Source organism: Erinaceus europaeus, chromosome 16 (assembly GCF_950295315.1).
Source record: "Erinaceus europaeus chromosome 16, mEriEur2.1, whole genome shotgun sequence".
Classification (NCBI taxonomy): domain Eukaryota; kingdom Metazoa; phylum Chordata; class Mammalia; order Eulipotyphla; family Erinaceidae; genus Erinaceus; species Erinaceus europaeus.
Window position 1 is genome coordinate 48086877 of NC_080177.1, and position 13212 is coordinate 48100088.

Sequence of the window (13212 nt, forward strand, 5' to 3'; positions counted from 1 at the left end):
TTATTCCCTTTTGTTGTCCTTGTTTTATTGTTGTAGTTATTATTGTTGTTGTTATTGATGCTGTTGTTGTTGGATAGGACAGAGAGAAATGGAGAGAGTAAGGGAGACAGAGAAGGGGAGAGAAAGACAGACACCTACAGACCTGCATCAATATCTGTGAAAGGACTACCCTGTAGGTGGGGAGCCAGGGGCTCGAACCAGGATCCCTATGCCGGTCCTTGCGCTTTGCGCCACCTGCGCTTAACCCGCTGTACTACATTTCTAATAAATCAATCTAGATCTCCTTTGACTCCTAATTTTTATGCAAATTTTTTCAGGATCCATGCAAGTAAAATGGCTATGATTTTCATACACACGCACACACACATTTAAAAAAAAATTATTTATTCCCTTTTGTTGCCCTTGTTGTTTTATTGTTGTAGTTATTATTGTTGTTGTTGATGTCGTTGTTGTTGGATAGGATAGAGAGAAATGGAGAGAGGAGGAAGACAGAGAGGGGGAGAGAAAGATAGACACCTGTAGACCTGCTTCACTGCCTGTGACGCGACTCCCCTGCAGGGGCTCGAACAGGGATTCTTTTTTTAAAAAAAAATATTATTTTATTTATTCCCTTTTGTTGCCCTTCTTGTTGTACTGTTTTAGTTATTATTGTTGTTGTTCTTGATGTCATCTTTGTTGGATAGGACAGAGAAATGGAGAGAGGAGGGGAAGACAGAGAGGGGGAGAGAAAGACAGACACCTGCAGACCTGCTTCACTGCTTGTGAAGTGACTTCCCTACAGGTGGGGAGCCAGGGGTTCGAACTGGGATTCTTACGCGGTCCATTAGGGCTTTGTACCACGTGCGCTTAACCCGCTGTGCTACTGCCCAACTCCCTTGAACAGGGATTCTTATGCTGGTCCTTGCGCTTTGCCATGTGTGCTTCACGCGCAGCGCTACCACCTGAATCCGGATTTCATTTATTGACAGGATTTGAGACAGAGAGAACCAGAACATCACTCTGGCACACTTGATGCCAGGGAACAAACTTAGGAACTCATGCTTATACCTCTTATCCACTGTACCACCTGGGCCACAGAAATTATTTTACTTAGCTACTTACCTACTTGCTCTCCAAAAGTCATAGTAAGCTCTACTGTGTCATAAAGAAAAGTGAACACAGCTTGATCATCATTCCACTCGATGATATCCCACTCAGACAAGCTGCAGAGAGAAAAGACAAAAACTGTTTTTACAAAGAGTAAAAGAACACAGCATTGGGGGTGGGGGGGGGGGGAGACTGGGCTCAAACCTGGGTTGTGCCCATGGTAAATCAGCACACTCTCCAACCCAAAAGCCCTTTTATTTAATTAATTAATTAATTAATTAATTAATTAATTTAAAGAAATGTTAACCTAGGAGACTGAGTGGAGGCACACCCAGTTACTATGTACAAGGCCAGGGGTTCAAGCACGTGCTGCCCACTTGCTGTGGGGAAGCTTCACAAGAAGTGAAGCAGGGGAGGTTGGGCGGTAGCACAGCGGGTTAAACACACATGACATGAAGTGCAAGGACCAGTTTAAGGAACCCGGTTCGTGCCCCCGGCTCCCCACCTGCAGGGGAGTCGCTTCATGAGCAGTGAAGCAGGTCTACAGGTGTCTATCTTTCTCCCTGTCTTCCCTTCCTCTCTCCATTTCTCTCTGTCCTACCCAACAATGACATCAATAATAATAACCACCAAAAAATAAGAAAACAACAAGGGCAACAAAAAAAAGGAAAAAAAATAGCCTCTAGGAGCAGTGGATTCGTGGTGCAGGCACCAAGCACCAGCAATAACCCTGGAGGAAAAAAAAAAAAAAAGGGAAGCAGGTCTGCAGGTCTCTCTCTCTCCCTGTTTCCCCCATCCTCTCAATTTTTCTCTGTCCTATTAAATAAGATAAAAAGATTTTCAGTGTTGGCACTGAGCCCCAGTGATAACTCTGGTGGAAATAAAAAGTGAACTTCTTTACCATCTTAAAAAATTAAAAACTGATTGGAAAAGACAAGGTGCCATTTTTCATGAAGTGATGGGAATCAGATCTAGCATCTCAAGCATACGCTATACTGCTCAGCCACCCCTTTAATCCTGAAAGTTAAGTCCTTTATATTTATTTATTTAATTATTTTTTATTACTACCAGGGTTGGGGCTTACATAATGAATCTATAAGTACCATAGGCTTAGTCCACTCTCCTCTTCTTTCTCTCTCTTTTGATAGAAAAAGAGAAGCTGAGAGGGAGATGGGGAGCTAGAGGTAGAGAGAGACTGGGGGCTTAAACCCAAGCCTTGTGCATGGCAATGTGTGTACTCTACTTGGTGTGCTACTGCCTGACCCATAGTTAATTTTTGATACTGCCTGATGAACACTAGTGCCACCTGCTAGTTTCTTTTTTTTTTGGGGGGGGGTTAGGAGTCAATAATTTCATTTAAAGACTGTGAATGTAGGTCTAGGGAGACAGTATAATAGCTATGCAAAAAGATTTTCATGCCCGAGGCTCTGAAGCCCCAGGTTCAATCCCTAGCACCACTATAAACCAAAGGTAAGCGATGTGCTGGTGTCTCTCTCGATCTTTCTTTCCATTAAAATAAATAAATACTTTTTAAAAAGTTTCTCAGATCTGAAGGGTCTAAATGTGCAAAGCCTTCACTTAAAAAAAAAAAAGGGGGTGGTGGTGGCACACTTGGTTGAGCACAGGTTACAATGTGCAAGGACCTGGGTTTGAGTCCCTGTCCTCACCTGCAGGGGGAAAGCTTTTCGAGTGGTGAAGCAGGTCTGCCCGTGTCTCTCTGTCTTTCTCCCTCTCTATCCCCCACTTCCCTCTTGATTTCTGACTGTTTCTATCCAATAAATAAATAAATATAATTTAAAAAGTCTAAAAAATAAGATTACTTTTACCAGCCATGACATCATCTCCCCAGACAATAACTTGGATCCACCTGCATATCAGATGTCAGGCTCAAGAAAAAAAAAAACAAAAAAAAAACCCAACAAAAACTAGTATAGTCATGGGATCTTTGGAATATACCTAAAATAGTCCTACTATTTACAAAATGGAGACCCCTCCCCCAACTCTTTGTCTGAACTAGTCCAACGTTTAGGTTCATGATTAGTCAACAATTTGTTTGGCTTTATATCTTAAGTCTTTTTTCCAGCCATCAGGTTCCAGATGCTAACATGATGCCAACCGACTTCCCTGGGCAGATGACCCCACCAACGTGTCCTGAATCTCCACTTACCCAGAGCCCTGCCCCACTAAGGAAAGAGAGAGAGAGGCTGTGAGTATGGATCGACCTGTCAATGCCCATGTTCAGCGGGGAAGCAATTATAGAAGCCAGACCTTCCATCTTTTGCACCCTATAATGACCCTGGGTCCATAGTCCCAGAGGGATAAAGAATAGGAAAGCAATCAGGGGAGGGGATGGATACAGAGTTCTGGTGGTAGGAATTGTGCGTTGTATCCTTCTTATCCTATGGTTTATGTCAGTGTTCCCTTTTTATAAATAAAAATAAAAAAAAAAAAACACAAACGATTGTGAATGTATAAACTTATGTCTTTGAAAGAAAAAAGACTCCAACCTGTAGTTATAGAACTGAAAGACCAACTGTAGCACACACACACACACCCACACACACACACACACACACATATATATATATATTTTTTTTTATCCCCCCCAAGAGCACTACTCAGCTTTGGCTTACGGCGGTGCAGGAGATTGAATCTTGGACCTGGAAGTCTCAGGTATGAGAATCTGGTTTGCATAACTATTATATTATCTCCCATGTCCAACTGTAGCCAATATAAGATGTTAATACTTAAACATTTTTAATGTTTTAAAATATTTATTTATTCCCTTTCGTTGTTGTAGTTATTATTAATGTCGTTGTTGTTGGATAGGACAGAGAGAAATGGAGAGAGGAAGGGAAGACAGAGATCGGAAGAGAAAGACACCTGCAGACTTGCTTCATCGCCTATCAAGTGGCTCCCCTGCAGGTGGGGAGCCAGAGGCTGGAACCGGGATCCTTACCCCGGTCCTTGCACTTTGCGTCACATGCGCTTAACCTGCTGCACAACCGCCAGACTCCCTCTTTTTTTTTTGTTGCCTCCAGGGTTATTGCTGGGGCTCAGTGCCTGCACCAGGAATCCACTGCTTCTGGAGGCTTTTCCCCCCTTTTGTTGCCCTTGTTGTTTTATCGTTATTATTATTGCTGTTAATGATCTCTTTGTTGTTGGATACGATGGAGAGAAATGGAGAGAGGAGGGGAAAACAGAGGGGGAGAGAAAGACACCTACAAACCTGCTTTACCACTTGTGAAGCGACCTCCCTGTAAGTGGGGAGCCAGGGTATTGAACCGGGATGCTCATGCTGATCCTTGTGCTTTGCGCCATGTGTGCTACTGCCCACCCCCCTAAAAATTTTAATTCTATAGCTCTATCTCATTTTAGCTTAGTATGAGCACACTGCCTCTCTTTGAGTATCTAGTGTAACATAGGCTATAAGAGGTGATAACCGGGAGTCGGGCAGTAGCGCAGCGGGTTAAGCGCAGGTGGCACAAAGCGCAAGGACCGGAGTAAGGATCCTGGTTTGAGCCCCCTGCTCCCCACTTGCAGGGGAGTCCCTTCACAAGCGGTGAAGCAGGTCTGCTTTCTCTCCTCCTCTCTGTCTTCCCTTCCTCTCTCCATTTCTCTCTGTCCTATCCAACAACGACAACAACAATAATAACTACAACAATAAAACAACAAGGGCAACAAAAGGGAATAAATAATAATAAAAAGAGGTGATAACCATTACAAACACGTCAACCACACACACACAGTAAAAGCAAAAACTAATACCTGTTTTATTTTTTAAAAATCATTTGTTATTTGTTTACTTATTTTACCAGAGCACTGACCAGAGCTCTGGCTTATGGTGGTGTGGGATATTTAAACTGGGACTTTGGAGCCTAAGGCTTGATATATATATATATATTTTTTTTGCATAACCATTATTCTATCTACCCCTGCCCCAAAAGATTATTCATGATAGAAAGAGGAGGAGGAGAGAGGGAGAAAACCAGAGCATTACTCTGGCACATGATATGCCAAAGTCATATTTCTGAGTCTGAGGTTTTATTCACTGTGCCATTTCCCAGTCATATAACATCTATCTATTTTAGAAAAGAAAAACAAGAGACGGGGTAGATATCATAATGGTTATGCAGAGACTCTCATGCCTGAGGCTCCAAAGTCCCAGGTTCAATCCATGCACCACAAAAACAAAAAACAAAAACAAAAAGCTGATTTTCTTTACCTCAGTTGATCCAGTAGCTCTTCAGTCTCATTTGTTTGTTTTCTCACTAAGTTTATTTGATCAAGGGTCTGTTTTTTGTGCACCTCCAATTCTAAGAGATTTCTACAGGTAAAACCAGAAAGATAAGGCTATTGTTAGATAATTCTGAATTCCACTAAAATAAAAGGTTTATTTCAAGAAGTCATAAAGCTAGATGGCTCCCTGATGAAGTGAATGCATCAATTTTGGAATTCTTAGTTATTTCTAAGTTATTTCTTTAGGTGTGAGTCTATATAGAAAAGACCTACCATAATGACTCTTAAATTAGGACCCACAAAAACATTCTTGACAATCTTTAAGCTGATCAGAGTTAAACAGAGCTTATACATTGTTAAATCACTTGCTTGAACCAATTTAATTTCAGATAAATATCACATGTCATTGTAATGCTATCTGGGAGCCAGCCAGTGGTGAACATATAGAGCTTCTGAAGCTTGCTCCCTGCAGGTGGGGTAGCCAGGGATTGAACCCAGGTCCTTGCACATGGTAACGTATGTAATTTATATGATATAAAAGCAGTTAATGCTATGTTTTATTTTCTTTAAAAGGATCCTAATATTATTCAAGCATGAGTAACATTGTTTTGGGTTAATACCTGGTACACAGTAAGTACTTAGAAAGTATAATTGACAAAGATGGTCTTCAAGGTCAAGTTTAAAGTATAGCAGAAGCATTGTCATATGTGTGACCCAAGGTTCAAGGCTAGCCCCAACCACAGTGATGGGAGCTTTGGTGTTATGGTTTCTTTCACTCTTTCTCTGTCTTTAAAACAAAACAAAACAAAACAAAACAAAACAAAACAAAACAAAGTGCAACAGAACCCCTTAGTCAGCTGTAAACAATACTTATATCCCCACTCTTGTCAGCTTCTGAACAGTGGAAGTAACAGATTTGTGGAATTTAGCATCCAATTGAAGTCTGACCTTTGAAGCTCTTTCTCTTCAGTTTTCAACTGTTCCAGTTCTTTGAAACAAAAACAACACAACAGAATGGACACATTAAAATGTTGCTACCAAAACCATCTGTGTTATTGAAAATTCTAGTTCATGAGGCACAGAAAGCAGCACATGAATAAAACACTGGATTCTTAAGCCTCAGGATAAAGTGCTGAATCTGCAAATATAAGGTCCTGAATTTGAGTCGCAGCATCATATACACAAGAGAGATGCTCTGGATAGACCCCTTCACCCCATAAATAAATCACTTAAATTTTTTCTAGTTCACTTAATTCCACCTAGATAAATAAACTCAGTAAGAGGGATGGTTCAATACCCTTGCATGTGTAAGGTTCAACCTCCAGCATAGCAATACATATGAGAAGCGATGCTCTAGTCTCTCTATATAAATAAGTAAGGGCCAGGCGGGGGCGTACCTTAAGCGCACACATTACATGGGCAAGGACCTGGGCTCACGCCCCTAGTCCCATCTGTAGGAGAAAAGCTTCACAAGTGGTGAAGCAGGGTATCTCTCTATCTCTCTCTTCTATCTCACTCTCCCACCTCAATTTCTCTGTCTCTGTCCAATAATAAATAAAAAACCAAAGGAAAAGATTTTTTGTATTTGAAATAAATATATAGGGGCTGGGGAAACAGCATAGTATTAACACCACAGACTTTCATGCCTGAAACACCAGAGGTCCAAGGTTCAATTCCCAGCAGGACCAAAAATTAGAGCTGAGCAGTGCTGTGGTTAAAAAGAAAGAGGGGGCTGGATGGTAGTACAGCAGGTTAGGCACACGGGGCGAAAAGCGCAAGGACCGGTTTAAAGATCCCGGTTTGAGCCCCTGGCTTCCCATCTGTAGTGAAGCAAATCTGCAGTTATCTATCCTTCTCTCCCCACCCCCCCCCACCCCCCCCCCCCCGTCTCCTCCTCTCTCAATTTCTGTCTTATCTATCAACTATGACAGCAATGACAACAATCACAACAGCAACTATAAACAGTATGGGTAACAAAAGGGTGAAAAAAAACAGGCTCCAAGAGCAATTCGTGGTGCAGGCACCAAGCCCCAGTGATAACCCTGAAAGCAAAAAAAAAAAAAGAAAGAAAGAAAGAAAGAAAATATATAAACATAGAACTTTTTTTCCCATTATTTCCTTAATTCAATTACCTTTCTCTGCAGATTTCACTTCAGAACCCCATTCTTCCATAAAACTGTCTTTTTCTTCATGCTCCAAACTCTTAGTTTCTAAATTAGCAAATGTGTATAAGAATAGAGTAAAACATAAAGAGGGCGGGGTAGATAGCATGATGTTATGCAAAGAGACTCTCTCGGCTGAGGCTCCTAAATCCCAGATTCAATCCCCTGCATCACCATAAACCAGAGTTGAGCAGTGCTCTGGTAAAAAACAAAAACAGGGAGTCAGGCGTTAGTGCAGCAGATTAAGCGCATGTGGTGTGAAAAGCAAGGACCAGTAAGGATCCCAGTTCAAGCCCTGGGCTCCCCACCTATAGGGCAGTCACTTCACAGGCGGTGAAGCAGGTCTACAGGTGTCTATCTTTCTTGCCCCATTTTCCCCTCCTCTCTCCATTTCTCTCTGTTCTAACAACTATGACATCAATAACAATAATAACTACAATAAAAAAACAAGGGAAAATAAATATAAAAAAATTAAAAACAAAACCAATAAATAAATAAATATGAAAATGACATATAGTTCTAAAATGAAGTATTAGGAATATAAATGCCGGGAGTCAGGTAGCACAGCAGGTGCAAAGCTCACGTGGTGCAAAGCGCAAGGACCAGTAAGGATCACAGTTCGAGCCCTGGGCTCCCCACCTGCAGGGGAGTCGCTTCACAAGCAGTGAAGCAGGTCTGCAGGTATCCATCTTTCTCTCCCCACCTTCCCCATCTCTCTCCATTTCTCTCTGTCCTATCTAACAACGACGACATCAATAACAATAATAATAACTACAACAAAAAAAAGGGTAGCAAAAGGGAAAAAAAAAAAAAGAATATAAATGCCCATCAACAGATGACTGGTTAAAGAAGTTATGGGATATATTCCATGGAATACTACTCTGCAATCAAAAAAGATAATATTGTGTACTCTGGGAAAAAATGGACGGGACGACAGGTGATTATGCTTAGTGAAATAAGTAAAGAGACAAAACATAACGGACGGTTTCACTCATATGTGGATTTTTTTAAAAAAGAATTTATTTATTTATTCATGAGAAAGATAGGAGGAGAGCGGGAGTCGGGCAGTAGTGCAGTGGGTTCAGCGAAGGTGGTGCAAAGTGCAAGGACAGGATACTGGTTCAAGCCCATGGCTCCCCACCTGCAAGGGGTTGCTTCACAAGTGGTGAAGCAGGTCTGCAGGTGTTTATCTTTCTCTCCCCCTGTCTTCGCCTCCTCTCTCCATTTCTCTCTGTCCTGTCCAACAACGATGAAATCAATAACAACAACAACAATTAACTACAACAATAAAACAACATGGGCAACAAAAGGGAATAAATAAATAAATATTGAAAAAAAAGACAGGAGGAGAGAAAGATATCACTCTGGTACATGTGCTGCCAGGGATCGAACTCGGGTTGAGAATTCAATGCTTTACCCAATGCACCACCTCCGGGACTACTCATAGGTGGATTCTAAAGAACTGATACATGGGCGAGGGAGATAGTATAATGGTTATGCAAACAGACTTTCATGCCTGAGATTCCCAGGTTCAATCCCCAACACCATCATAAACCAGCGCTGAGCAGTGCTCTGGTTAAAAAAAAAAAAGGGGGGGGGGAGAGAGAGAGAAAAGAGACGAGAAGAGAAGAGAGAACACTTGGGAAAAAAAAAAACAGAAGCAAGCAAACTGTAAGACTTGTAACAATGATGGTGGCTATGTTTGGGAGGTGGGAGGATGGGGATACAGAACTCTGATGGTGGGGGTGGTGTGGAACTACACAATGTAATCATATAATCTGGTAACCTACCATTACTCACAAATAAAAGTTTTTTTACAAAGAATATATTACAAACATGAATCTTTCCTAGAAATATGCAGTGATTCATAACTATAGATTCATAGAAGTATTTGCTTTAGATGTCAGAGAGTAAACCTTAAGCTATATAGCAATATACTCCAATAGCAGCATTTCATGGTCATTTTGAGATGGAAAATATCTAATATTGCAGGTGGGGAGCCGGGGCTCGGGGCTGGAACGGGGATCCTTATGCTGGTCCTTACTCTTTGCGCCACGTGCACTTAACCCGCTATGCTACCATCCGACTCTCTAAAATAATTAAAAAAAAAAAATTAATTTATGGGAGTCGGGCTTTAGCGCAGCGGGTTAAGCGCAGGTGGCGCAAAGCACAAGGACCGGCATAAGGATCCCGGTTCGAACCCCGGCTCCCCACCTGCAGGGGAGTCGCTTCACAGGCGGTGAAGCAGGTCTGCAGGTGTCTATCTTTCTCTCCTCCTCTCTGTCTTCCCCTCCTCTCTCCATTTCTCTCTGTCCTATCCAACAACGACGACAACAACAATAATAACTACAACAATAAAACAACAAGGGCACCAAAAGGGAATAAATTAATTAATTAAAAAAATTAATTTATTCCCTTTTGGTGCCCTTGTTTTATTGTTGTAGCTATTATTATTGTTGTTATTGATGTTGTCATTGTTGGATCACCTTTGATCCAACAATGCTTTGCGTCACCTGCAGTTAACCCGCTGCGCTACCGCCCAACTCCCCAAAATGTCTTAAAGACTTTCTTTTATGCATGGGGTTCCAAGGTACCAGGTTCATTTTTAAAAAATATATTTTTCTCATTTACTAATGAGAAAGATAGGAGGAGAGAGAGAAAGAACCAAGCATCACTCTGGTAGTCGTGTGCCTGGGATCGACCTCAGGACCTCATGTTTGAGAGTTCAGTGCTTAATCCAATGTGCCACCTCACGGACCACCCAGGTTCAATTTTCTGTCTTTCTTTTTTTTTTTTTATTTTAATATTTATTTATTCCCTTTTGTTGCCCTTGTTGTTTTATTGTTGTAGTTATTATTGTTGTCGTCGTTGTTAGATAGAAATGGAGAGAGGAGAGGGAAACAGAGAGAGGGAGAGAAAGACACCTGCAGACCTGCTTCACCGCTTGTGAAGCGACTCCCCAGCAGGTGGGGAGCCAGGGGCTCCAACATGGATCCTGATTACGTCTGTTCTTGGGCTTTGCGCCATGTACGCTTAACCCGCTGCACTACCACCCCACCCCCCAGGGTCAATTTTCTATACCACCATAATCCAGAGTTAAGCTGTGGTCTGGTTAAAAAAAAAAAATTGTTTTTGAAATCTTGGAGGCATTACTAAAATTCTTTTGTCATATCCAAACACAGTACAGTTCTTTATTTTTTAAATTTTAAAATATTCATTATTTTTTGCCCTTGTTTTATTGTTGTAGTTATTATTGTTGTTGTCGTCGTCAGATAGGACAGAGAGAAATGGAGAGAGATGGGGAAGACAGAGCGGGAGAGAAAGGTAGACACCTGCAGACCTGCTTCACCTCTTGTGAAGCGACTCCCCTGCAGGTGGGGAGCCGGGGGCTCGAACCCAGATCCATAAGCCAGTCCCTTGCGCTTCGTGCCATGTGCGCTTAACCCACTATACTACCACCCGACTCCCCAGTTCTTTATTTTTTTTAATTTATTTATTTTTATTAGAGACAAAGAGAAATTGAGAAGGAGGGACAGACAGGGAGGGAGAGATACCAGAATGTGTCTTATTCTCCCCTCTCTGTCTTCCCCTCCTCTCTCCATTTCTCTCTCTGTCCTAACAACGATGACATCAATTAACAATAATAACTACAACAATTAAAAAAAGACAACAAGGGCAAGAAAAGGGAAAATAGCTAAATAAATGTAAAAAATAAAAAAACATTAAAAATGTTTATTTATTATTGGATAAAGAGAAATTGAGAGGGGAGAGGGTGATACTAGAAGGAAAGGGACAAGATACCTGCAGCCCTGCTTTAGCACTCATGATGCAGGTGGGGACTAGGGGCTTGAAGCTGGGTCCTTGTATACTGTAATGTATGAGCTTTACCAGGTGTTCCACAGCCTGGCCCATGATACTAATTTTTTAAAATCATCATTATTTACTACTCTTATTTTTAATCATTATTTTTAGACTTTTTTTTATATTTACTTCTTAATTTTAGATAAAAACAGAGAGAAGGAAGAGGGAGATAGAGGGGGATTCCTGCAACACTGTTTTATCTTTTATGAAGTTTCCCCTGCAGGTAGGGCCAAGGAGTTTATTATTATTATTTATTTATTTCCTTTTGTTGCCCTTGTCTTATTGTTGTAGTTATTAATGCTATTATTGCTATCGTTGTTGTTGGATAGGACAGAGAGAAATGGAGAGAGGAAGGGAAGACAGAGAGGAGGAGAGAAAGACAGACACCTGCAGACCTGCTTCACCACCTGTGAAGTGACTCCCCTGCAGGTAGGGAAGTGGGGGTTTGAACCAGGATCCTTACTCTGGTCCTTGCGCTTTGTGCCACTTGCACTTAATCCGCTGCGCTACTTCCCAATTCCTGGGTTGAGGGGTTTAAACCCAGGCCCTCACACACTATTTTGTGTGTACTATATCAGGTGCACTACTACTTGGTCTCGTTTTTTTGGTTTTTTTTTTAAAAAATATATTTAGGGGGCCAAGTGGTAGCACAGTGGATTAAACGCACATGACAAAAAGAAAAGAGTAAATAAAAAGAAAAAAGGGAGTCTGGCGGTAGTGCAGCGGGCTAAGTGCACGTGGTGCAAAGCGCAAGGACTGACAAAAGGATCCCGGCCCACCTGCAGGGTAGTCCTTTCACAGACACTGATGCAGGTCTGCAATTGTCTATCTTTCTCTCCCCTTCTCTGTCTCCCCTCCTCTCTCCATTTCTCTCTGTCCTATCCAACAACAACAGCATCAATAACAACATCAACAATACCTACAATAATAAAACAAACTCTCTGTCCTATCCAACAATGACAGCAATAACAACAAGGGCAACAAAAATGGGAAACATGGCCTCCAGGAGCAGTGGATTCCTAGTGTAGACACTGAGCCCCAAAGAAAGCCCTGGAGGGGAAAAAAAGGTATTTATTTATTCATGAGAAAGACAGAAGGAAAGAAAGAACCAAATATCACTCTGATAGATGTGCTGCTGGGGATTGAACTTGTGACCTCATTCTTGAAAGTACAATACTTTATCTACTGTGCCATCTCCTAAACCTTTTTTTTTTTTTTTTTTAAACCAGAGCACTTCTCAGCTCTGGTTTATGGTGGTGCAGGGGATTGAACCTGGGACTTTGGAGACTCAGACATGACAGTCTCTTTGCACAACCATTATGCTATCTATCCAGCTCTGTAACCTGTTTTCCAAAGTACACACACAAAAAAATTCTTGTATTCTCTTGTAGCTCCATAGTAAAAATGTTTTCTTTCTTTTTTTTTTTTTATAGTATTTTATTTTATTTTTGAGAGAGATGGACACAGAGAGAAACACCAGAGCACTACTCAGCTCTGGCTTATGGTGGTGCAGGTGATTGTACCTGGGACTTCAGAGTTTCAGGCATGACAGTCCCTTTGCATAACCATTATGCTATCTACCCCTGCTCAGTAAAAACATTTTCAATCATGATATTCTTAGCATTGACCACTGTACATGACACATAGTAGGTACTCATATTTGCTCAAATAATAATGAAGGCACAACAAAAAAGGTGAAATGTGGTTACTGGTATTTCTAAAATATGAGAGGTGAATAAATCCAATAGAGGAAGAGTTTGGATATATAAAAGATGGGGTGGGGGTGGGGAGTCAAAGATAGCTTACACTGTCATGAGCATAACCCAGGTTCTAGCCTGGCCCCAGCACACTGAAAGAAGCTTTT

At 41.5% G+C, this 13212-nt stretch overlaps 1 protein-coding gene across 8 annotated transcripts in view; it reads right to left on the minus strand.

Annotated features, from left to right (window-relative positions):
• The window catches only part of KNL1 (kinetochore scaffold 1), an 84950-nt gene that overhangs the window by 8119 nt on the left and 63619 nt on the right, over positions 1-13212 (minus strand). For 7 of the 8 annotated variants that reach the window (XR_009545348.1, XM_060175091.1, XM_060175095.1 and 4 more), the window contains 4 exons: positions 7458-7535; positions 6274-6313; positions 5312-5413; positions 1102-1202 (listed from right to left, as the gene is read on the minus strand). Coding sequence is in view for 7 of the 8 variants with exons in the window: in XM_060175091.1 (XP_060031074.1) it covers positions 1102-1202; positions 5312-5413; positions 6274-6313; positions 7458-7535 (321 nt within the window). In the remaining variant the exon portion in view is untranslated. The remainder of the gene's footprint in view (positions 1-1101; positions 1203-5311; positions 5414-6273; positions 6314-7457; positions 7536-13212) is intronic. The other variant, XM_060175092.1, reaches the window with a different exon arrangement.